The sequence below is a fragment of the Apium graveolens genome, chromosome 2 (genome assembly GCF_009905375.1).
Source record: "Apium graveolens cultivar Ventura chromosome 2, ASM990537v1, whole genome shotgun sequence".
NCBI lineage: Eukaryota > Viridiplantae > Streptophyta > Magnoliopsida > Apiales > Apiaceae > Apium > Apium graveolens.
This window is the reverse complement of record NC_133648.1, coordinates 202,095,883-202,123,698: the sequence shown is the minus strand read 5'-3', so window position 1 is coordinate 202,123,698 and position 27,816 is coordinate 202,095,883. Positions and strand designations below refer to the sequence as shown.

At 34.1% G+C, this 27,816-nt stretch overlaps 1 protein-coding gene across 2 annotated transcripts; it reads right to left on the bottom strand.

The window, feature by feature from the left end:
- Nucleotides 1-38: 38 nt before the first annotated feature.
- LOC141708067 (uncharacterized) lies at nt 39-27,165 on the bottom strand. Of its 2 annotated transcripts, none has more exons than XM_074511539.1 (22): nt 26,961-27,165; nt 26,231-26,274; nt 26,053-26,116; nt 25,509-25,623; nt 25,354-25,421; nt 25,163-25,260; nt 23,888-24,059; nt 23,456-23,678; nt 23,125-23,251; nt 21,915-22,024; nt 21,503-21,595; nt 11,450-11,575; nt 10,865-10,977; nt 5,992-6,078; nt 5,819-5,889; nt 4,967-5,069; nt 4,787-4,855; nt 3,276-3,315; nt 2,170-2,435; nt 1,522-1,699; nt 1,184-1,395; nt 39-475 (listed from the first exon to the last, which is right to left on the bottom strand). In XM_074511539.1, the coding sequence occupies exons 1-22, from the start codon at nt 27,030-27,032 to the stop codon at nt 179-181; spliced, it is 2,748 nt and encodes a 915-aa protein (XP_074367640.1). In that variant the 5' UTR covers nt 27,033-27,165; the 3' UTR covers nt 39-178. The 2 variants fall into 2 exon arrangements, with proteins under 2 accessions (XP_074367640.1, XP_074367639.1); XM_074511538.1 differs by having other exon boundaries at nt 10,865-10,998; nt 26,961-27,164.
- Nucleotides 27,166-27,816: the final 651 nt, after the last annotated feature.

Here is a 27,816-nt window from a genome sequence, read left to right as displayed (position 1 = left end):
TCATACTGAATCATTTATAAACATAAAAACTCCTGATATTTTAGCAAGCAAGGAGCATTTAAACAATATTCCATTAGCATATAATTACTTAATTACATGGCATATCATATTAATTGACATATTAAAAAATATATACAGTATGTACAGACAGTGACAACTGAGACAGCCGTCTTAAAGATTAATCACAAGATGCAACAGAAAGTGCTACCTGTAGATCATTTGAGCTTCCACAAATATACATCCTATATGTTTCTATTTCTTGGCCATGACCCCACGGGGTGCTGGCAGCATAGTAGCTGCCATTCATTCTATCACGCAACGAAAATATAATCTCCCGTAGAATTGGCTCGTGACCATTGAGAAGATTACCCATGCTTAAAACTTTCCTCCATGACTGATTTGCACTGGGCGGAGAAAATAAGCTTGCTACAACTTCCCTGTCGGCCATGCTCACTTCTTGCTTCTTTTTAAACTCCTAGAAATGATACAGAATGCATATTGCATCAGCCCATATAATTCTGAAAGGTGTCTCCTGCGTTAGTAGGAAAGTGATGCAAAAACAGCTTTGAATTTTGTGTTAAAAAGAATCACAAAGGAGTTAAACTTGTCCAAGAAAAGAACAAGCTCCCCTACAAAGATGGTAATATTATACTGCATCCAGATAAACATATAATGGAAGGAAGTGTTCCTTTGCTTAATGTGACAACCCAGTCAACACTAGCCATATCAAATGTCGGCTAGCCTATGGTGGGAATAGATGTCTTTAATATGATAAAACAACTCAAAGTCAAAATGGTGCCTTGTGGGCGTAGATGTCTTTTATTTGAGCCAGTATCAACTATTATTTCTTTCCACACACATACACACCCCTGTATATATATATAAATTGTTCAGACTTCGGATACAGACTAAATTTGTGTAACAAGGACTAGTTTTGAAGCACATCGGTTTTTGTACTACTGGAACCAGAGCTTTGTAGCTGGTTTGTGCGCTAGAATATTCTTTAGTGGAACATGATCCTATACATTTGAAACTGTGGGGTTTTCTGTATCAAGTGCAATACTCAATTCTTCTTAACTATGTGCTATTTCTTATAAATAATATCGATTTAATATTTACTAGAGATTATCTATCACAAAGTCCAAGATCAGATCCGGCCTCATGACCTAATGAACATTCTTACCTTGGTATTATCAGCTTCAACTGTGCCTGTTCCCAATTTCGGGAGGTAGGCATTAAAGAAGTTACAGAATATTGCCTCTGATAGATGCGGGGCTTGCACGAACTTACGATGAAGAGAAGCCGCGACATATAGTAACTTCTCGATATGTTCAAATATGACACAAAGCCGTCTCATGTCTTCAATAAACTTACTGTCTGCAGTTATCAGATTTGCTGCAACAGAAATTTGGCAATTTAGAATGTGAAGATAAAAATTTCACACATCAAGGAACGAATCTGTTGCATATCCAAAACACAAAGAAAAAAAGAGAGAGAATATCAGGTCAATTGTTTATATACCTTGCAGAGGCTTCAAAAATGAAGCCATTGTAAGGTACAGCTGTCCTAATTTTGTTTTCATATTTTGCAAGTTGCCAAACATAGTCTGGTGAAGAGTATCAGCAGCTGCTTTAAAAGCAGTACAAACCATCTGTTCCAACAGTTGATATGGGCTTAGTGTCTCCAAATAATGAAGAACCTGCAAAAACCAAAGATGACTTAAAATAATAAATCTACACAAATATGGTATTATCCAATGAACTGAATCATTATAGCATAACAAAGAAAGATAAGCTTGTATCTTATTTTTTATTTGAAAATAAAATTTAAATGGGATAGTGTCCAGTGTTAACTAACTCATCAGATAATATAAAGTCTGCAAGTGAATCACGTGTGTTGCCTCAGGGTTCTGGAAGACTATATTACTCAACATGGTAACAGAGGTTTGGGGAGAGGTCCCGGACACTGCGTTCAAACCCTCCCAACCTCAATTGTTTAAATGTACTTGTTTGTTTGTTTGTTTGCTTGTTCTGTTTGTTGTTAACTGATTGTCCACCATACAAATGAAGGGAGTGTTGAATATAATATAAATGATCCAATTAAGTTCTCCTGACGCCTTATGGTTCTGGGACAGTTGGTTACTAAGCAGCATGGAATATAAAGTCTCACCTTTTCTCCTTCTCGATTCGGATCCAGAAGTGGTTTTTGGTTAGAAACTGACAAAGCAGGTGCCTCATTCCAGATTTTTCGCCACGAATTTGCATTATCAGACATTCTTGCAGAAAGCCTCCCTCGAGGTGGCCACTTTTTTTCCGACCGATCCTTTGCGTCGCCTCCATCTAGTGTGTCTTCATCCTCCCAATCTTTGGGTGAATGCCATCGAATAAAATCTTCAAAAATAGCATCCGGGTTTGCTGCTTTGAATGCTGACATATCTGGTTCAGGTTCTGACTCGATTAAAATCAATTTAATAGACTTCATAGAAAAAGCAACATGTCAATGGAAATGCCAAACTGTCCATGAGAGTAAATAAGAGAAATGCGGCATTCACAAACTAAAAACAAATATTAATGTTAAATGGTACAGCACAAACAGATGCAATGTAATGGTATAGTATATAACTAAGACCAGCATCGGAACAATTGAAGGAGCAAGTAAAACCTGCCTGAATATGTTTGGAGCCTCAAATTGGTGGGTTCTTTCAGAAATACTTACATTGCTTTCTGCACGACTAGGAATTACAAACATATGGAACTATCAAATTTTCCTCATCCTAAAATAAAATTTGAACTTTTACATGGTATGAAAAAGATGGGTAAAATTATGAAGAAACTTGGCACTTTTTCACATAAAAAGGTTGCAACAGATGGCAACTTCTGAAATCACAAGTATTTGCAAGTTTAAATAGATGATACGCACAACTAGGAATTACAAACTTATACAACTATCAAAAGTTTCTAATCCTAATATCTACTTTAACTTCAATATAGTAAGAAAAAAAAGACAGTGTAAATTTACGAAGGATCTTTGCAATTTTCTTACAAAAAAAGGTTGCAACAAATAGCAACTCCTGGAATCACAAGTGTTTGCAAGTTTAATTCAGAAGATAAGAACTGTAGCACATAATCATGCGTACATAAGTAGTTCATATGATATCCAAGAAACATACTGGAGGCTCTTTCTACCAACCTATATTCCAACTACTATGACATGAACTTCCCTGCATTTGAAGGGTTAAAAAAACGAGAATAACATAAGCATGTAATGATTACTACCTGACAGCAACACATCCCTCTCTAGTTGAGCAGAAAAGCTCTGCAAACAAATGAAAATATTAATTTCACAGATATTAGCTATATAGTTCCCAAATAAAAAATCTACATAAATATATACACCATTGATATATAAAAATTAAAACCAGCACCAGGAGATTACATAAACATTGATTCGCCTCGACGTTATTATCTCCATTGTTTTACTTATTGATCATGATGTGGTCATGTAGGCAAAAGAGGGTTATCCTAAAATTATTCTTCCATAGATACACAGTAATTAACCAAAATGAATCTCCTTTGAAGCATCCAAAAGCACTTAAAAAATAAAAATAAAGAACCACTACCTTGCCAAGTCACAGTAAAATTCAGTTACATTATATCAGGGGAGAAAATCAATGAATGCTTAATAAAAACAACCCAGACTTTTCTTGATGTGTGTACTTACTAAACATGCAACAATTATGAGGATGATATTATGTACAATCCAGACAAAGTGAACCGCTTTCACTGCATGATCAATCGTGTGGTAAAGAGGTGGTGAAAGTTGGGTAACAAGCTATACTCTCAACTTTGAAGTCTTAGCTGTTTAAAAGTTATCATTACAATGACTAGTAATGACACAGGTGCAAAAACACAACGAATTTGCAAGTTTAGCTACCAGTTTTGGAACTTTAGCAGAACCCACTAGATAGTACACAAGTTCCCATATGTCTAGAAAATAATGAGGCTAAAAAATATAACCCACTCTAGGAAGTACAAATTTATACAAAAACTAGGGGCTCATTTGTTAAATCTGAACAGTATTATCTGAATGATTAAAATTCTGAACCAATGACTAATCTGATGCTGAACGACTAACGAGTGTTTGTTAGAGTAATTTTCAAATTCCTGAATGATAGAATTTGCACACTTTTTGTTATTTAATTATATTGTACTATAACTTAACATATATTTATTTGTTTAATATATAATTTCTATTAAACTTAACAGTTAATTTTATGCGATCATGTAACTTAAAATTATCAAAGGTCAATTTTAATGAAAGAGTACGTGTATTTTTGAGTAAAAAAATATGATATGTAATAAAATAATTTTTAGCTACTAATTTAATACTATAATAAAAATAATTAAATAATAATTACTTATACTATATTATAATAGACGAAATATAAAAATGATAAAATAAAAAATATATAAAACAACCGTGTATGGCACGGGTTTTAAACTAGTAATTATAACATATAATAATATGATAATGTAGCAAGGCAGAGGCTAGAGCAACATCATTTACATGGATGATTCAGGTAGATTTTTTTGCCAGACTCGTCCAGAGGAAATATGGATTCATCCAGGGAAATATATTTTATACAAACAACCTGAATAATATAATAACGACTCATTCAGTTCAATCCGCTTCATTCCTTTATTAACAAATGAGGCCTAGGTGTGATAATAAAGAGCAAGGTATAACCCTTAGAAGTACCATGTGTGTACTAAATTATGGTTCTTACAAAATTGCCAAAGGCTTCCGCAGCTTGCAACCGTTCTTCATGCATGTCCTCTGTCATAATTGGTGCATCCTGGAATGCATTTATTTAATTAAAAAATAGAATTCAATAATCCATGTCTACATTTGAAACTGTTAAGAACAGGAACAATATATGGTGCCTAGAATAGTGAAGCCTGGCAACCTGGGTGAATGGAGCATGCATGTACTGACGGGAGTTTAGAAGCATCATAGACCCCACAATACCAGCTGTACCACTCCTTACAGGTAGTGCAGTTGACGACGAACTGCATCAATGGCGAGTACTTCATTAAGGAAGCATATATATAGAAGTTTAGCTCAGTGACTCGTTCCCTTTCTTAGTTAAATATATTCCCCCATATCTAAAGTAATACTCTTAAACGTCAAAAACACAACCAATCTCAAAAACTGCAGAGGCACTTGATAAACCCAAATTTCAGTTGAGTTGGATGGCCTCTTTTTTTATGCTTTAGAGATGATTATTATGGTAAGACGGACTGCCATCAGAGCAACTCATTAACTTCCAGTTAAATAAATTAGCAAGCGCCACTAGCTATCCCACCACAAACAAATTATCTGCAATATGGGAAACAAAATGCCTCTATATGACAAATTGAGTATAAGTATAATTGTATATCTTATAGAAGTTGGGAAAAATGGCTCTTCCAGGTCAGTAATTGCACTCCAAATTTAGATCTCTATTACTGATTATATGAATAGATTAGATTTAGATGGAGTTCTGTAGTATTATACGGCCAACCAACAACCAATAATAAAAGTGGATTCACATTATATTAAATATTGGACCTGCATGGCTTTTGGTTTAGAAAGTTTGCTTTAATGTAAGTAGTAATGACTCTTCATGTATTGACAGCATTAAGTGTTAAATGATAAGGCTATGGGACCTCAGAGTTTCATACTTCACAAATATATGATAAAAAATAATTAACCTTCTTAGTAGAGTCAATGACTCCATTACAATATTAAAAAAGAGTTCTCACTTGCTTTTTTTCACCTGTCACGTTCCGTATTAAAGTTGCCCGATCTTAAGGAATGAGATGAGTCTGACCCAATCGTAATACCATCCTGCAGTTCATACAGATAAAGATGACGCCAAGAAGTATACAATTCTTAAACATTTCAGCTACAAACAGAATATATAAAAAAGACATATCATCCATGATTGACCTCGGCATGAGCAGAAACAGATTCTTCGCTTTCAACATCTTCATTATCTTTATCTTGCTGGAGCTTCTTTCCAATGCAAATTGCAAGCTGAAATCAAAGTGGCCGATTTTACCAAGAGATTTTGTGAAAATCAGGGAAAAATCAACATGAGGTAACTTGGCAATCAACAAGATACTGACATCTTCAACAAATTAATTCTTAATTTGAATCTACAGTAAAAAGTAGTTGATCCAAATAAAATTATTAATTATTTCCATCACTTACCAATATACGGTACATAAAGTCAATTTGGACTCCACTTTTGATAAAGCAATTCCCAAATTGCATTGTGATGGCAAAGCCACCTTATCTAGTCTATCAAAATTGTAAAAAAAACGTCTAGACTCTTATGCTTGGGTCATAAATACACAAGAGCTCTTTGTATGGTTGAATTATATGATTAATCGATCTAATTCCGCATTCTAGGCTAACTGTAGTAGCAACTACATGCCCTAGGTTATTCCTCTAGAAGAGTAGATCTTTGCATAAATAAGGCTACATTAAACAATAGACAAACACTAGGAGCCCTGTATTTGGCATTCACTATCAACTTCTTGAGTGTTGTAGAAAGCGTTGTGCACACCGAGGTGCAAAACTCCCTACGCAAAAGGGAGGCTCCCGCTTCACTGAACCGAGGCATACAATTTATGAAAAAAATATAATACTTAGTTTATAAATAAAATTAGAAGGTTTAAAAGATTGATCAGGAACGAGAATAAACACTTAATAAATATGTTATTAATTAGTTTATATATATATAGTGTAAAGATAAATGATGTATTTAACTGCAGTAAAACCTCTGTAAATTAATACTCGATTAATTAATAATCTCTCTAAATTAATAATTTTGTCCGGTCCCGACTTGGGCCAGTTCAAAAAATGATCAATTTCGATAATATAATAAGATAATAATTTTTTTGAAAACCCTGTATAAAAATATGGTCCCAATAAAACTATAAATTAATAATTCCCTTATATTCATAAAAATATAGCTATTACATCTTTGTAAAATATGATTCAATTGTAGTTTGTTTTTTCATATAATTTAGATGAAACTTATTCTCGAGCCACAACTGGAGATCTTTTTGAGTGCATGATGAATTTTCTCTTTTATATTCACATAATGTTTTTCTTGTTTCATCCGTCATTGTTGATTTTGTGACACCTTTTAGATGAGAAACCATTGTTTTGTTTGTATAATTTTTCCCCCAATCTAGTATATACAGTATATATAATATATTTTATGACTACACATACATTGAATACTTTCTATGTAAAATACAATGAATTAAATTAATTCATGTACTTTGAATTTTCCTAATATACATTGAATATTTTCTATGTAAAATACAATGAATTTAACTTATACACTACATGGACTTTGAATCTAATATATTGTACATTACATTGACTTTCTAAATTCATATACATTGAATTAATTGAATTAAGTATAAAATATAAATTGTACAATTCATTTTATTTAAATTTATGTGAATAAAAATTTAATCAAAAGTTAATTTTGTTTGCTATCGAAAATTCTCTATAAATTAATAATTATTAATTTATCGATTAATTAATACCTCTCTAAATTAATAGAATTCTCCGGTCCCAACTATATTAATTTATAGAGGTTTTACTGTGTATGTTTTGTATGTGGGGCTAGGAGTATATTATTTAAGTAGTTTATTTGTAATAAAGCCTATTTGTTAATGGGCCTTGGTCCATTAGGTTTAATACTAGGGTTTTATAGTCTATATAAGTGATGTAATCCCCCGCATTATTACTTAGCTTTGATTATACATTTTTTCTTGGGAATAATATTGATTAATTATTCTTGGGAATCGTATAATTCATCGCTTGTTCTCTTATTTTTGATCTTAAATCGTTGTTTTCACAAATCTTTTCTGCATCAAATTGGCATCAGAGCCAAAACCTGAAGTTTACTGTTCATCGTTTTTTTACTGTGTACACCCCGTTTTTACTGTTTATCCGAGCCCTAATTAGCCTCCAGCCACCACAACACACCACCACTGCATTACCACTAAAAACACCTGGCCACACCACCATATTGCCGCCTTTTAACCTCTAAAATCACTGCCTATTACAACTGCCCAGAACCCTAATTACTTAAAAGCCCAATTACATACCCGACCCGTTTTGAAACCCTAAGCCCAAAATCAGAAAAAACCTAATCTGATTCGGACCATAAAACCGGAAAAAAGAGACTTATTCACCGGTGCCACAACGCTATTATTCTATATCTTCTGGAACACACCAGAAACAAGAAGAATTAGATTGAGGAAGAAAAAAAATGCATCTGGACCGGCCTAAGTTGGGGTTTCTGTCACTAGTTGCTTGATTTCACGCTGCTGCCAAAGTTTCTACTGCTGTTGCTCGCTAGAGCAGCTGCAATCAACGCGTTTTTGCGCCACTACAACAGTTGCATCTTCTTATTCTGAAAATCAGCTGCTTTCCTACTGATTTGTGTGAAAAACTGGGCTTGCAGATATTACAAATCAGTCGCTGAAGATTCCAGAAAGTACAAATAAGCCCCTGAATTTTCAGATTCTGCTCATTCTGAGTTCTGATTTGTTCTTCGGTTCCAATTGCTTTTCCATGTCTTAAAACATGTCTGCTCATATCAAGCGTCAAATAGATTTTGTGAAAGATAATATTTATTTCCTTAAGCATGAACGTGATGAGTTCTACTACGAAGTCTATGTTTGTTGTCGCGAATGTTGGTTACTTCAATATGAGCTTACCTTGAAAGAGTTAGATAATCAATATTATGAACTTGAAAGGTTGGAAAACAAGTATCGTATTGAGTTGAGGAAAGAAAGAAAAGAAAGATGCAAACTTGCAGATGAAAGTTACAAACTTGCAAAGGTGGAAGTACATAAGGCATTTGAGACTCTCACATCTCAAGTTGAACGTCTTGTACATTTGGAAAATGAGAAGATGATCAAAGAGGTGATGGAAGTTGAGCATATTGAAGAAGCTGCCACGGAAAATACCATTGAGGAGGTTAAACAAATTACAGAAGTCCAATTAAGGAGGTTAAACAGTTGAGCATACAGAGGTTGCAAGTGAGGAGCAAGTGAAAGAAATTAAGCCACAACCTGATTGCTTTCATATTGTTGAGGATCGTAAATATTTGATGATATTATTGAGGTTGAGCACGTCGATTTCATCATTCCGAAGTACTTGCCTAAACTACTTTTGCTTGCTTGTCAATTTTCAGAGTTCTTTTCACCTCAACCGTTTCTCTTGAAGAACATAAAGTTCATCTTGGTTCCATCTCATTCTTGCGTGATTCTTGATTTTTACAAAACTCGTGGTCGAGTTTTCTCTAAAAAGGGGAGAATGATGAGGAACGAGAATAAACAATTATTACATATGTTATTAATTAGTTTATATATATTTAGTGTAAAAATAAATGATGTATTTATCTAAATGTTTTGTATGTGGGGCTAGGAGTATATTATTTAGTAGTTTATTTGTAATAAAGCCTATTTGTTTATGAGCCTTAGTCCATTAGGTTTAATACTAGGGTTTTATAGTCTATATAAGTGATGTAATCCCCCACATTATTAGTTAGTTTTGATTATACATTTTTTCTTGTGAATAATATTGATTAATTATTCTTGGGAATCGTATAATTTATCGCATGTTCTCTTATTTTCGATCTTACTTAATAAATCGTTGTTTTCACAAATCTGTTCTGCATCAAGAATATTTTGTACTTTATAATATATTAAATTATCTAGCGCAAAAGTAACATAATTTATACTTCATAATATATTAAATTATACTTGTAGGGTAAAAACAATCCTAAAATTGACATCAATACAGGGATTGCAAATTAATCCAATGTGACGGATGCCTAATCCGAAATCCGAAAATTTGAATTTACGGAATCCGAATTTTTGGATTTGGAATTTATGTTTACCGATCTAATATCCGCTCTGAAACCCGAAAAAAACCCTAATATATATAATTTAATATCATATATATATTTAATATTTAATATTATATATTATATATTATATATTATTTATTATATAAATATTATACTATTTATGCACCTAGGCGCTTTGGGAGTGCATTTGTGCGCCTAGGCTTGCTTTTTCTTTTGACAACCCTGCTAAAGATCTACTTTAAAGTTTATTACAATTAATCACACACATAAACCTCGTATTTATCAAGGTTTGGACCCATGACGCCCGGTAAAGGCACAAACCCATTTGATGCTTGAACCCTCGACTGCCCGCAAAGGTACAATGTAGACGCCTTTGGTCATGTATCTTTGTGTCAAATGATATTGTGACAGGGATTAATTGTAATAGTAAAGTTTCAAGATTAGGTAAATACTAATGCAGAATGACGCCTAATGCGTGTACTAACCTAGCATTGTTTGTCAGACAAACAATAAAGTAGTTCCACCTGCCAAAGAGATGAAGGAAATTCAAAATTCATAATTAGGAAAAACTGTAAACCACATGTACGTGGTCAGTCATATGCACCATGGTTTGCATGTTGTTAATTTAGTCTACACTGTAACCAATTTTCGACATCATGAAACTCTTAGCACAGGAAACATAGTGGTGTATATAACTGATTCTCCTGGTTCCCTCTCTCTAATTTCAAGTTTACAGAAACTTATTTCAATGACAAGCAGATACAATTAGAAGAAAGAATCACACATTTTTCATAAACAATTTTGCAAAAAAAAAACACAACATTCCCTTTCTGTTAGCTACATTTCCATAATATATATATAGAGAGAAATAGAATTTAAAAAGTGGATCTGGATAATATATTTTTATAGCATTACCATCTGTAGTTTCTGATTCACCAAACAAGTTGATAGGTCAATGACTCCACTGCCCAGCATCCTAGGTAATGGTTGTGACTCTTCCCAGCACCAACGAACCTCCCGTACAAACTCTATCCAAAGAACAGCAATAGCTAACAAAAAGAATATGTTCAGAAAAAACTATGACAGAAATTCTGTTCAAAACAGCACAATTAAAGAAAATGACCTTTAGTGGTATAACATTCTCCTTAGAAAGGAGATCACCAAACTTAGATTGCAAATAATAAGAGAGGCCCAATGGATGATGTAAAACGTTACCAATATAATTACATTCCTGTGTATTTGTTTTTCACTAGGTCTTCTTTAACCTATGGTGTGAGAGAGGGTTGTGGGAAAGCGACTGTTACGTGATGACTAATAGCTTCAACCAACACAAACTAGAAATAACTTTATAATCCCAGTCCTTCAACTACAATGTGCTTTGGAGAGGAGGATATCTTTTACAGTTATCTATATAGAAAACCTGTTTCAATATATATTTACTTCCACTTCTTAAAAATAAATTTCCTCATCAATAGTAGCAACAATAGGTTGTAAACATACCGCGTATATTGCAGTCCCCAAACCACAAGGACTGTAAACAAAATTGCGCAAAGAGTGATTCAAGTGGTGCTCCTTTGATATTTCGAGAAGTCTTGTCCTCGCCATCAGAAATATTGACACGTTTACCTACAGTTTTTCATTGTAGACATGAGTGATTAACACCCATGCATTTCTTTCTAACTTAATATTCTAATCTTCATACTTGCTTTAACCTGTTTGGTTAGAGAAAATACACTGAGCATGGAATAAAAAGAAATATTGTGAAAAGTATTGGGAACGTGAAACGTGAACAAATATCAATGCCTATTTTCTTTGGGAAAAGAAGGATCTAAAAGCACAACGTGAGCATAAATTCAAATGATGAAGTTTGTACGAAAAACAGGTAACAAGGATTATAGAGCATTCTTTTTCAAATTGATGGTTTTGAGCTCTAGTTTAGATTGCTAGGAATGGAATCAATGAATAATTTTATTTAGATACAGTTACTCATATAATAGTATAAATTTCATTACATTGTCTCCCAATATCATTCATCCCGACAAAACACACTGCATGTAACTGCAAGCTCGTACGATCTAAGAATAAAATGAGCAAGAAATTGAATAAAAGAATTTGACAAAGGGGAAAGAAATATGTAAAAGCGAAACGTGAATATATGACCAAAAATTTCCTAATGATGAAGTTTGTTAGAAATATGTTGTGTACTTGATGATAACTTGAACAAAACACTTGGTAGATTTTAATTAAGTGATTTTGTAGCTTTCAACAAATGATCATTTCAACATCCATTGAAAGAGTAGCTTATGTATCAATAAGATTAGTAGCACATTTCTGCATACTTAAAGCAGCTTAGTGAACTAGGTGTTGTAGAATGTTTAAGTCATGTTGACTACTAGATTGATATGCAAGATATGATGGTTAATTGTAAATATTAGATGTCCTGTAATCTTGTATAAATGAAATAGAGTTAACTGCCAAAAAGACAGTCTCAACGGATGATTCACAAAGTTTCAACGGATGATCAATATAAGTCTCGATGGATGATCAACCTGGATTTCGACGGATGATCAATATAAGTTCCAACGGATGTTCAAATTCAAAAAAGCTGTTGATAGTGACTTGACAATCACATGCGTTGTTTTATGCAAATGGAATGTCGCAGCCCGTTTGAAGGATTTAGAAAATAAAGAAGCATTTCCATTTCCATGCTAAACAGATGATATTCAAAGATGCTGAAAAGAGAAGTGTAGCAGCATGGAGTTAGACTAGATACAGTTTGTCTTGTTATCTTGTCTTTTTATCATGTAACTTGGTGATATATAAACCAAGGGTAGCAAGTTGAATATTATCCAAGTTAGTAAGCATTTTACCAGAGAAATAGATAAGGCAAAATTTGTAAAGAATTTCTCTGTTCTTGCATTTTCAACTTTTAAGCAACTGTGAACAATTTTGTTACACAGAGTTCTCAACTTAATATATATCTCTGGTGGAAAAATTCAATCCACCAGAAAATTTTTAAATACTTGTATTTGATTACTTTGTATTTTTATTTCTTTACTACTTTCATTCCGCACCATTGCTAAATCAAACACAGTTATATATTTATAGTACAACTGTTCTTAAAAATAAAAAAAGCCAGAATTACATTCAAACCCCCCTCTTCTGTAATTCTTGTTTAGATTGTTTGGGAATAACAATTGGTATCAGAGCAAACTCTTGAAGAACAAAGAGTTTAAAGATCACAACAACTAACAAGATGAGCAAAAAGGATGTTGGAGTAAAGATTTCATTTCTGGACAAAGACAACTATCACCATTGAAAGGGGAAGATGCACCTGCATCTCCTATCTCAAGATGAAGCATATGTGGACTGTATTGAGAAAGGTCCACATGTCCCTATGAGAGCTGTTACAGGAAATGAAGCATTTGTCCTAAAGCCTAGAGCGGGATGGTCTGATCCAGATACAGACATTGAACAAGTTCGAAAAAATAAAAGGGTCATGAACATTTTGTTTAATGGTGTTGATGGTGACATGTTTGACAACATCATAAACTGCAAAACTGCTAAGTATGTTTGGGAAACTATTCAAGTCATATGTGATGGAACTAAGCAGGTAAGGGAAACAAAATGCAACTCTTGATTCAGCAATATGAGTATTTTCACAGTGAAGAAAGTGAGTCACTCACTGACATATATAGTAGATTTCAAAAGCTACTAAATGCTCTAAAATTGCATGGTAGAGTCTATCAAATAAAGGACTCAAACCTCAAATTTCTTAGATCTCTACCAATGGATTGGAAACCCATGATAGCGAGGACAGTCTCACTAAGAAACTCTCAAGACTACAAGGAATTCACCTTAGTTAGACTGTATGGAATTCTAAAGACCTATGAGCTTGAAATAGAGCAAGATGAAAAACTAGAGAAAGGAAGAAAGAAGGGAGGGTCCATCGCATTAGTTGCTGAGCACGAAAAGGAGGAGACAAAGGTTGAAGCTGTTGAATCTGCACCAAGCCCTAGAGTTTGTGAAGGCAAAGGAAAAGGGCTAGTAGCTGAACATGAAGACCAGCTTAGTCAAGATGACATGGATGACATGGATGAGCATCTTGCTTTTCTATCCAGGAGGTTTGCCAAGCTCAAATTCAAGAAGAATTTTGGAGCAACCAAGTCCAACAGAAACATGGTTGATAAGTCTAAATTCAAATGTTTCAAGTGTGGCTTGGCTGGTTATATTGCTAGTGAATGCAGAAAGTCTGATTCTGATAAAAAGAAGTTTGAGGTTGTTGATTACAAACATAAATATTTTGAGTTACTCAAACAAAAGAAAAGGACTTTCATCACTCAGGAAAATGACTGGGTTGCAGATGGATTAAAAGATGAAGAAGATACAAGCTATGTCAATCTAGCACTTATGACCAAATCAAATGAAACAGAGGTCAGTTCATCAAGTAATCAGGTAATCACCACTAATCTATCACATTTGTTTAAAGCTGAGTATAATGATGCCATAAATGACATGTCTACTGAATTATATCATTTGCGTGTTACACTCAAGTCTCTTGCTAAAGAAAACACTAATCTTAAAGTGAACAATATGTTTTTAAGTGAAAAAATACTGTGTTAGAAACTCAATTTGTTGAGTTTGAAAAACTGAAAATAGAGTGCAAGATTGTCAAAGATGAATTGACTGAATCCCTAAAGAAAGAGGAGATTTTAAGAAAGCAGCTTGAACGAGAACAGGAAGTAATTAAGACATGGAAATCATCTAGAGATGTTCATGCTCAAATTACTAAAGTTCAAGGTATAGAATCTTTTTGTGATGTAGCCTGGAAAAAGAACAAGGAGAAGCTTGATTCCAATCTGGTTGAAGGACTTTCAACGAATGTTGACTCGACGGATGATGAAAATTATCCGTCGAATAATCAAAAGGATTATCCGTCGAAAGACAATGAGCCACATCCGTCGAGTGTAAGTAAACCAGTTAGCAAACATCCGTTGAGTGTAAGTAAACCAGTTAGCAAAGCCAAGCTAGTTAAATTAAATGAAAAATATGGATCAGTTTCTAAGAATTTTGTTCCAGGATAAACAAGTTAAACAAAACAAGAGAGTCAATGTAGGATAATGTCATCATTGAAGAAGTTGCCCAAGTGGATGGACTCAAACACAATTTGTTGAGTATCAGTCAGCTTTGTGATAAGGGTAACTCAGTAACATTTAATTCTGAAGCCTGTGTTGTGACCAAGAGAAGCAACAAAGTGGTTCTCACTGGAGTGAGAAAAGGGAATGTGTATCTAGCTGATTTCAACTCATCAAATGCAAAATCTGTCACTTGTCTATTTAGCAAGTCAAGTCAAGATGAAAGTTGGCTATGGCACAAGAAATTGTCCCACCTTAACTTCAAGACTATGAATGAGCTAGTCAGGAAAGATTTGATAAGAGGTATTTCTCAAGTAGAATTCTCAAAGGATGGACTGTGTAATGCATGTCAGAAAGGAAAGACAATTTGCATCATCCGTCGAAAGGCAAAACTCAACATCCGTTGAATCATCAATAGAAATTGAGGGCCAATACAGATCACAATCAGAAAGGACCCAACTACAAATCAAAGATCCACAAACTCGGGGGGAGTTTCTTCTAATCAAAAATCTGTCACACATCAAGACAACAATGAAGAAGAAGTCTATGTCAGTCAGCCTTCTGGATTTGAAGACCCAAATTTTCCATAATATATCTACAATCTTTTGAAAGCACTTTATGGATTGAAGCAAGCAACTAGAGCCTAATATGATACTTTATCAAAGTTTCTCTTAGAAAACCACTTCACTAGAGTAACTGTTGACAAAACCTTATTCTTTAGAAATGTTAATGGCTCTAGTATACTTGTTCAAATTTATGTAGATATTATATTTGGCTCTACAGATGAAAAACTTTGTAAAAAGTTTGCCAAATTGATGCAAAGTAAATATGAAATGAGCATGATGGGAGAACTAACTTACTTTCTTGGTTTACAAGTTAAGCAAGTTAGTGATGGAATATTCATTAGTCAAACCAAATATATTTATGATCTTTTAAAGAAGTTTGATCTAATGGATTGCACATCTGCAAAAACTCCCATGGCCACTGCAACTAAACTTGAATTAAACACTACTGAAAAGTCTGCGGATATTTCAAGCTATAGGGGCATGGTTGGCTCGCTTTTATATTTAACAGCTAATAGGCCAGATATAATGTTTGCTACTTGTCTCTGTGCTAGATTTCAGGCTGATCCTAGAGAATCTCGTTTAATAGCTATTAAGAGAATTTTCAGATATCTCAAGGGAACACCAAAACTTGGCATTTGGTATCTAGAGATTCTGATTTTGATCTAACTGGTTATTCAGATGCAGATTATGCAGGTTGTAAAATTGATAGAAAAAGTACAACGGGAACTTGTCAATTTCTAGGAAACAAGCTAGTATCCTGCTTCAGTATAAAGCAAAATTCAATTTCTACTTTTATAGCTGAAGCTGAATATATTGTTGTTAGTTGTTGTGCACAGATTTTATGGATGAAAAATCAACTGTTAGACTATGGTCTCCTGGTGAATAAGAATCCTATTTTCTGTGATAACACAAGTGCTATTGTCATCACTGAAAATCCAGTACAACATCAAGAACCAAGCACATTGACATCAAGTACCACTTCATTAGAGAGCATGTTATGAATGGTACTGTGGAACTGCATTTTGTTCCAAATGAGAAACAAATTGCAGACATCTTTACCAAGCCACTTGATGAATCCACCTTCACTAGGTTGGTAAGTGAGTTAGGTATACTTAATTATTCTTAATCTATTTTGATATCTAAGCAAATTGAAAAGCAGCCAGAGTAAAAGTTGGTATTTCCTGTCAAAGATAAAATTTTGGCCAAGTCAAAATTTATATCTGGACGGATGTTCATTATCCGTTGAAAATGAACATCCGTTGAATTTTATTATCCGTAGAATTATAAATTATTACTCTGGGAAATTTTGTCATCATCTGTCGAATTGTACTCAATCTTAGCCGTTAATTTTGAGCCATCCGTCGAATTTACTTACAGCCTGTATGTATATTTCAACGGATAATCTTAGAATTTTGACAGTTTTCTTTATTTTTAAAACGGCTATTTTGACTTGTCAATCATGGAATTGCCTCAGGTAAGTGAGGTAAATATCTCTGTCTCTACTACTACTTCTCAACCACCTGCTTCTTTGCCAATTGCCAACAACTGTGGCCATGGCACCTGTGACGGTGACCAAACAAGTGCCTACACAAGCCACAAAACCAAAAGTTTCCGAACCCAAGTCAAAGAAAGCCCCTCTAGTTTGCTAGTTGTAAAATCCATTCAAAATCAAGAAGGGAGTGTGAAGGGAAGTGAGGCCGGTGAGGGACAGGGTGAACATCAAAGAAGCCCTAAGAATAAGGTTGGAGGGGTGAGTGAATCCCAGCCTAGCCACACTACAGTTTCCCAACAAACTGCAGTGCTTAATAAGGAAATTAGCTCATTACTAGGTGCATTCTCCCAAAAGGATGTAACTATTGAACAAAGCTCTCAGCTAAGAGCACAGACCAAAAGGGTAAGGGACACAAGCTCACCCCAAACTTATGCTAGAAAGAGGAAATCCAAAAACATTGGGGATACACAGGGTGCACACACTGTGCCTACTGCAGTTAAAGACTCAGTACATGCACCTTCACAAAGTCATGTTGATGTGGCTCCAATAAATGTGGAGTCACAGCTAAAATCTTTAATAATAGAAGCACTTATCACACCAAACTCACTCACACATTCTCTGGATGTTGATATGATTCATAAATCAATTCCTGATTCTCCATCTCTAACTCTCATGGAGGAGCCAAAAATCCTAGGAAGTGAGCATCATCTTTTAGATGATTTGTTGGCTCACTTCCCATTTCTTTTGAGTCTACTGAAACATCTGTGCAAAATCTCAAATCAATCACCACAGATTCTACAGTAGTCTCTACTCCAAACTCTTTCATTTTCACTATTTCAACAGATATTGTTAATCCGTTGACAAGTTATTGTATCTCGACGGATGTGCTTAACAGCAGTTATCCGTTGAAACCTTCAACTACTATCTCGACGGATGTTTCTCATCCATGAATAACACTGTACCACTCCAAATTTCAACTTCAGTTACAAGTGCAGATGATCTAGTAGTTGTACAATCACTCTTAGGACTAAGGGAAGGGAGTGAATTGAGTGAGAGGCTGAGTTGCTCTCAGGAAGAAGGAGAGGAAAAGAGTGAAAATCTGCAAGTTATTTCTTCCAGCTTGGCAAAAGTGAGTGAGTGGAGTCCCACCTTGGTAGGTGAAGGTGAGGGTGTGAGGGTGGCAAGCCAAGGGAAGCCTTTGATGCAAAAACAGAGAGAACATGAAAGAAAAGCAGGTACATGAGAGATAAGGATGGAAACCATTGCTAGTGAGTCAATGAATGTCAGTGATGCAGAAAAAGAGAAACTGTTTCAGCAAGAATATCAAGCTGTCATAGATTCTATCTCTTTGGATGCTGAGATATTTACAGCATATCAACTTTTGGCTGGACAGGGCAATGAGGAGGCTGAGAAGCTACTCAACTTGGTGCACACTACTGCTTCAATGCAAAGGGCTAAAGATGCCATCACAGCCATGCCAACCACAGCTAGTGATGATATTGATTATGGCACTGGTGGTTCTGAGGATATTTTTGGAGATGAAGATGATGATGAAGCAGAGTTCATGGATAGTCATGGATATAGGGGGAGAAGCAGGCCCTAGCTCAAGATCAAACATGCCATCTTGGGTGTTTGCCAAAACATGTGTTCAGCACCTATTCAAATCCACTCTGTCTCACATCATTCAACAAACTCAGACAGCTCTTCAAACTACTACAAATGCCAACACCAATAGACTTCTACAAGCACACTTAAACTCTCTCCAACTACATCAAATTCAATCTCTCAAACAAAATCTGGATGTCACTGAGCTGAAGATAGAAATTGATCAAGTCAAGAAGGATGTTTCTGAGAGACTGGATGCTAAGTTTCCCAACACAACCATGCTTGACATCAACAGACAACTAAGAAAAAATTCTGATCTAGCTAGCAAGGTGGACTCATCAAGTTTCTCTTAATTTATGGCTACAATTCCAGTAGACATGAATTGGGGGAGATTGTTAGGAATATGTTGTGTACTTGATGATAACTTGAACAAAACACTTAGTAGATTTTAATTAAGTGATTTTGTAGCTTTCAACGGATGATCATTTCAACATCCGTTGAAAGAGTAGCTTATGTATTAATAAGATTAGTAGCACATTTCTGCATACTTAAAGCAACTTAGTGAACTAGGTGTTATAGAATGTTTAAGTCATGTTGACTACTAGATTGATATGCAAGATATGATGGTTAATTGTAAATATTAGATGCCTTGTAATCTTGTATAAATGAAATAGAGTTAACTGCCAAAAAGACAGTCTCAACGGATGATTCACAAAGTTTCAACGGATGATCAACATAAGTCTCGACGGATGATCAACCTCGATTTCGACGGATGATCAATATAAGTTCCAACGGATGTTCAAATTCAAAAGAGCTTTTGATAGTGACTTGACAATCACATGCGTTGGTTGTATGCAAATGGTGCAATGTGACACCTGTTTGAAGGATTTAGAAAACAAAGAAGCATTTCCATTTCCATGTTAAACAGATGATATTCAAAGATGCTGAAAAGAGAAGTGTAGCAGCATGGAGTTAGACTAGATACAGTTTATCTTGTTATCTTGTCTTTTTATCATGTAACTTGGTGATATATAAATCAAGGGTAGCAAGTTGAATAGTATCCAAGTTAGTAAGCATTTTACCAGAGAAATAGATAAGGCAAAATCTGTAAAGAATTTCTCTGTTCTTGCATTTTCAACTTGTAAGCAGCTGTGAACAATTTTGTTACACAGAGTTCTCAACTTAATATATATCTCTGGTGGAAAAATTCAATCCGCCAGAAAGTTTTTAAATACTTGTATTTGATTACTTTGTGTTTTTATTTCTTTACTACTTTCATTCTGCACCATTGCTAAATCAAACACAGTTATATATTTATAGTAAAAATAAAAAGAAGCCAGAATTACATTCAACCCCCCTTCTGTAATTCTTATTTAAATTGTTTGGGAATAACAAAGTTTGTTAGGAAAATGAGTAAGAAAAATAATGGAGCATTCCTTCTCAAATTGGTGAGATTAAGCTAGATTTAAGAATTCTAGGAATGGAATGAAGCAATAAAGATTAGACACATTGGCACATCACGAGCAAATTATGTACCATTTTTTTTACTACGCTTATACCAACCGAAGACAAGCTCATACAATGTAGCATTTAAATTCGTTCATTCATTCATAAAAAATTCCCTTTCTTGAAAGTTGTTTCATTATTTAGGTACGAACATTTATTGTAACAGACATCTTGTGTTCCTACTTCTATGATTACTCAATAACTAATCAAGCCATTCCCTCGAAGAAAGTCAAGAAAGTCAGGTACTCTCTGAAATGTATATACACTGCCAAAGGGTCGTCAGGTTCGGAAGGTACCATAAGTTTGGAATCAGGGAATCAAGTCGGACTAAAGTTGTATGGGCTTAGAACTTGATTTCTGATATTATGTGTTCAATGTTTGAACGAATACTCTCTTAAATTTGAATTAAAATATTTTAAAATACCGTAAGCTCCCAAACTGTGGGAGGAGCCAGGGGCTCGCATCCCATCCCCCCCCCCTTTGGGCAGAATAAAAAATTCCGCTTTTCGTACCTATCTAATGGGCCGAACTATAGTACTTGTTTATATTTATAAAACAACAACAACAAACAAACAAAACATAGCAATTATAATTTGGTAAATTTGGTTAATAGGTAAAGAACAAAAAACACATAAAAGAGTGTCTCTGGAACTCATACCTATACCCATTAGTCACTACCCTTCCCATAAGGTTCCCAAAAACCTGATACCCATCAATCATGTCGCCCAGCCCTTGCACCCCCCCCCCCCAGGTTTTATAACTCCATAACCAATGGGTTTGAGGTATTGATTTTAGTTTCAGAAATGTTCAACCAGACACTTTGTATGGGTTTACCTCATTCCAATCCCATACTTGATACCAGTATTGCACAAACCAAAAGACCCCAAACATGATCTCTACATTCAAGGTATAGAATTGCTTCGACTCATATACAATAACTTAGGTAAAGTACGACTGAAAAACTTTGTAATGGCTCCAAAATTAAAAAAAAAAATCCAACTAATTGCCAGGATTGTGTTAATAAGAGCTAAATGTTAGACCAAAGCCCAAATTAAAAATGTTGAATTTTCAATAGTTCCAAATTTAAGACTGCTTTATAAAACAGTATATGCCAAAATTATTATTTGTTCATAGAATGTAAACTCTACCTTGCACACAAACAGAGCACTCCAAGACCTTGTATAATTATGCAACACCAAATTTACAACCAAAATATTAAATTAACAGAAACAAAAACTAATGTAGGTACCTTCATTGAAAATATCTTTGAGAACTCGATCAAGAACTGTTGGCGGAGGTATGACCGCTGATGATCTCATACCATCAGACCCCAAGCTCTCAACTGCAAAACAAAAGGAATTACCAATCCAGATAAAAGAATTATCACACTATAAAAGCGACTAATACTGCAACTTATGTTATGTATTATGGAATAAATACATCTTTCAGGCAGATTTGTAACATTGAGAGTCTACATGTTTATTCAACAAGATGATTTATATTATGTGCAACACTAAATCAGTGCTCAAGTAGAGCATATAAAACATAGTATGTGTGTGTTACACTATATGAGATCTTTGGTTCAAGACCCTTACGTTTTAACAATTGGTACAACAATGACAAAACAACTGACAACTAAGATACAGAGGGAAAAAAATGACCTGACACATAATCTTCCACATACTTTGCCCCAAAAGACATATTTAAGGCTTTAACCAAGAGGTGAAGTTGAGAAGCAAATCCTACTGTGTTTCCTGCAGAGATGCCAACGCTGAAATAGTAATAAAAAAAATTAACAAGTTATCATAATATATATACATTACAGAGACTTAATGCATGAACAACAATTCAACTATTCGAGAGGCAATTATCAGGTTAAATGGCACTTTCATCACTTAACTGACACTCAACTTACCAGCGAGTCATCAAACTGAAAAGCCTTACAGAATGGACGGAATGCTGATTGTGAGTACTTATGTGACTAACTAATTTCGAGATGGCATGCCATTTGCCCAGTTAAGAGTATCCATCCAATATTTCAATTCATAACCCACCTCACATGTATCACTCTCAATTCCAGTCCCATCTGTTTTGCCAATTTTCTTTCCAACCCATTTCAATTCAAACTTATAGCAGGGCTAATTATTTATCATCATCATTTTCTTTCTTTCTTTCTTTTTTTTTGGTCAAGAATCATCATTTACACATATGTATTATGTCTATATCAGGATCCTAGAGCATTATGAGAATCAATATACTATGTTTTAGTTATAAGAGCAAAAATTGCTTTCTGCATCTTTGTACAGAAAACTGACTATTGTCTCCTACAAATGATGATAAAAACGTTAAGAAGGTAAACCATATCATTATTTCAAGGTCAATATGATTCTGAGTTTTAGAGGTACTATTGGCAGAGCTGGAGGCAAAGATACAAAATAGTGCACTTCGAGACGCACCATAAAACCTGATAAAATAAAAGGTCCGTTGTAAATATAAACCTTCTAGAAGATTCGGTTATCCAACCTTATCAGGAACCGTCTCGTGTTGAAAAAGAATCAAGTACTTATTTATCGGCTGGTGTTGGGTATAATACCAGTTGGGACAGGGATTACAAGGTTTGTAGAACCAGGATGAGTAAAGCATATTTCAGGAAACTTTTGTTTGTAATCAGTTTCAAATAGGTGACTAACTATTATCATCTTCCAGATCAAGAATGATTTCTAAACTAAACCTTTGAGCTTCTCACAAACTAATACTGAAACAAGTAACCAACCAAAGGTAGCTTAACTATCATCATTCTATTAAAAACATATTGGCATACAGTACACATTTGGATCAGTTTCTCAGCTGTCTGGCAAAAGATTATCTTACATGTTTGGAGAAAAGGTAGGAGCTAGTATCCATTTCTCGGCTTCATGCAGGGAAGCATTTTCCAGTTCAGCCATTTCAAGGGAGCTCTCAATTGTTTTTTCGGTCCATATAACAATCAACTCAAAATCTGCATGAATTAGTGACAAGAAGTGTTAATTTAAATTTACTTTTTAGATGACATCCACAAGTCAATAACTCATTATACGGAGATATCAATGTTCTACAAGTAGACCTATCCTAAAGATTACGGTGCCTGCATTCATGTGTGTCTACTGTCTAGTTCAATAGCTTTTAGCCTGCAGATATTGCAGATTCTAGAAACTAGGCCGACCTTTTACTGGGTCTTCTGCAGAATACCATTCACTCCATGGACAGTCCTCGTCCCATTGTGCTTTTCTGTGCACTTCACTACCAGAATTTGCATCAAAACTGTATACTTCAGCATTAGCTCCTTCAACTTCATTGTCATCATCATGAAGTATGGTTTGGTAGGTTAGCTTCATTGTGAAATTGACTTTGAAAAGATGCATAGACAGGTCCAAAGTGGAGAAGACCTTCAGCAGAAAGAAAGCCATTACAAAATAATCAGGATGGAGGGACATTAGCTTTACTTAACTTAGATGCTCAAAGAGCAGCACCTGTACTGTCCAAAACAAATTCACAACAGAAATTTGCACGATTTCCTAATTGAATAGATTTTAAATGGAATAATTGTGGTCCCACAAGAAATTAACATTACATGTGAAGTCGAGGATAAACTTACGAATTTTGAAATAAACAACTCGTATAAACCTTCCAAATGCATAAGTTTTACTGGAACCTGGCTACCAATACGATCTGATTCAAATCTTCGAGTAAAAACTGTTCCCATATTTTGGATACCTATAAACGCTTTGCGAGAAGGAATATGTACTGGAACAAATGCTGGCCACAAGCTACACAAACCACAAATTAATCAATACTAATTGTATACACTAGTTCGCATAGGTCTCTACTCTTAAGAACATGGCAATAGATAATTGAATTGATGATTAAATAAGGTAACTTTCTGTTTATGTACTATGTTTGACCTTCTATCTTAAATTCAATCATTTAAATTTACTCTACAAATAATCCAATAATTATGTTTGAAGGTTGATAAAATGACAAACATTTCGCCTTACTAGTAAGATGTGCTCGACTTAATTTAAATTTTACTAAACCTGGGCAGTGACAATGTACTTTTGGTCGGGTCATGTAGTCAAATTTCAAGTATATTTCAAAACAAACGGGTCAAGTTCTGATTTTGAATTCAAAAGAAGCTGAAATACACTGACTCTTTATTGTCCTGAGTCCTGACCTGTCTAAACATGTAGTACACATATTTTATATATATATAAGGTGTGTGTGTGTGTGAGAGAGATTCTACTTTTAATATTATTTTTTTTAAAAAAAAAGATGTACAATTTAATTCCTTTCTATATTAACAAATTTATATAAAAAAGGTCTGAGACAGATTTTTAAAATAAAAATTGATTAATAAATAAGGTAATGAAACCCATAAATGACAGGAAATTTTATTATTCAGTAATCAATTAGAGTCCAAGCTATGCTAATATGTGATGATTATATCACTTGAACTGGTCTCGGACCGAAATATAAAATTTAATAATACCAGAAGTGCAAAACCTAATGGACCAAGCCTGTAACCTTCTAGACAAGTAGACCTCACATATAACTGTTTTTTATAATTATATGATCTACTAAACTTAAAAAAGCTATTTATTTGTGACAAAAAAACTATTTAACAAAAAATGTCAAAAATATATCAATTTCTTGTTTGCTTAACTTACCAAAACTATTTAACTATTTATTTCAGAGAAAAAAGAAAACTGACTTCTAATCCAACAATCAGTACACCTTTTACCAAAAAAAAATAACCATAAAAGAAATCTTACAAGGAAGTTCAATGATTCTAAATAAATTGATGTAATAAAAGCAACATATGTTTAATTAAATGCAAGCATCATTCCACATCTTTATTCACTGTGAGGCCCACCTGGAACTATTTGACAAAGCAATGGCAACTGCACTCAGAAGTTTGCTTGCCTCGGGTGCGTCAAGAACCACGCCACTTGCACTTTGCGGTGCAATCACCTTATAATAATGTTCAGAAAAAACTAAGATCCAGCAAAATAGATCCAAACAATTAAATGTTGCATACAAGTTAGGTGTAAAGAAAAGGAATACCAGAAATTCCTCGACTCCAAAAGACAACTGCAGATCGTGTAAATCAGAATTCCAATGTCCACTACCTCCTGAAGAAGTCAATCACAGTAGCAAACGTTATTACATGAATTAATGAGACCCACTAAAACAGGGAGTTCGTCACATTTCCTGCATACCATCACCACCATTTATAAAGTAATACTCCATGCAATAGCTTTTCGTCAGATACTTCAACTCAGACTTGACCTTGTACAAATTCTTTGATAATTCCAAACAATCGGCATTTTTTTCCTGTTAATAAACAAAACATAAAAATGTACTAAATTGGAATGGATCAACCATTAAGGTTTAATGTATTTCAATTTTCAGCTCAATATGCCATATGAAGTTCATTGATTGGTAGGAATAATTGGGGATGTAAACAAGTCATTTCAGTCGGGGTTTTGATGAGGCCGGGGGAGATTTATAATGTGATTGAGCTAGAGTCAATGTGCATAAGAGTTTCCATAAGTTGCTACTAGGCAAGATCCAGATAATTAAGCTTTCTTCTGTCCTCGTATATGCACTCATATGGTACAAGAATAAGACGGTATCATATAGACAAGTGCAATCTTGAAAACATTCACCTGACATAAATTCTTTTACATTTAAAATTTTATGATATTTACAATTAAAAACATGTAGTAGAGCAAATTAATTTCCCATTTCATGTAAACATACCAACACTGTTTTTGGACCATCAGCCAACCATTGCCGACAAACCGCCTCAATTTCAGATATAAACCTACAATAAAAGAAAAAGCAATTCTGAATGCTCGCGAATAATTATATTCAAAGTGTCAAAAAGGGAGGAATTATAAGGATGTGTGTCAATGTATAATTAACTAGAACTAAATACCTCTCCCAAGAAGATGCAAGAGTGAAATCATCAAAATGTTCAAACTGCACCAGAGCAAGTCAAATTATCAATCTCATAATTATCAATACAAGTGCTTGTCTGGATAATTAACACGAAAAGTAACACTTATCCAAATAAAGTAATACATAGTTTTCAGAATCATTCCAATGGCCAGCTCATATGCAATTCACAAGTCGTATCAGTTAGGCTTCGCTTTTCAGTATATCAGGTAACCGTTGCCTATCCACGTATGACCTGAAGCTAAATCCAAAGCAGCCTAATTATCAAATTTCAATATATACTATTTTTCCCCATTCACCATCCAATTTCATTAAATGTAATCTACTCTACTTGATCATCTCCTCGTATATCCCTAACGATCATTACAATCAAAAATTAGGCCTTACTGGAACAGCACAACTAAATTCATTTTACAGGGTAAAGTCATAAGTCTCAAAGTAACATAAAAAAGTTAAACTCTCAAATTTTAAATCGAATACCGAAAAATGGTAAAGTATGATCAAACAAGTTTCCAGTGACAAGCAATAGCCAAATGCAATAAAATTCGGAACAAATTAGCACAAAAACACAACGCTTACAGAAGCTACACATGTGCTTTAAATATAGACATTAGTGAATCAGAATTTTTAGTGTGCAAAGTGAATTAATGATATATGTGTGCACATATTAAGGCAAAAATGAATATCTATGAAGAAAATTAGTAACACGCCTCTTGTTCTTCATCTGATTCATCAGGATCTTCGTCTTCGCTGAAATATTGTTCACTGCTGGAAGGGGACATCTGTGTGTATGTCTGTATGTAATTAAATTTGCGATGTTAATTACTTCGAATTTGGCGAAATCTGGGTCGCAACTCGCAAACACCCTTTTACTATGGTCACCAATTTGCAAGCTTTTTTGTGTCACCGAGTACTTTATAATTTTTGGAACTATATTTGTAGTATTATCGTTGTTAACCTAATTTAAGAAAGTTTTTAAAAAAATTTCGAGATTAAATACTTACCATCTATTTCGTGTTGGGACCAAAAATGTATATAAAAAATAATTTATATTGAGTCATTAATTTATATACTAGTTTGAATGTCGTTCAATGCACCGATTCTCGTTAATATTTTAATTTTTTTTATTTCGTCATAGTATAATTTTAAAATATTTATATATTCTTATAAATTTATAATTAAAATTATATGATAACTTGTGGTCGTAGTTTAGCATAATAAATAGACTATGTCTAATAATTTAACAATTTAGTAATTTAGCGAATATATAACACTGTTTATTTATTTTTTTAATAATAGGATAAATTATTGTCATATTTTAGTAGGATAAGTAAACTATATCTAATAGTTTAACAATTTAGTAGTTTAATGTATATATAACACTATTTATTTATTATTTTAATAACCAAATTTAGGGAATAACCGTTGAATCAAATATACTCCATTTTGGTTATTATATATCATTGGGGTTTTATATCAAATTGTCCATCGAACTCGTGAAAATGTATCAAGTAACTACTCAATATCCACGGCGACTCATTTAAACCACTAAAATACTAGTATATA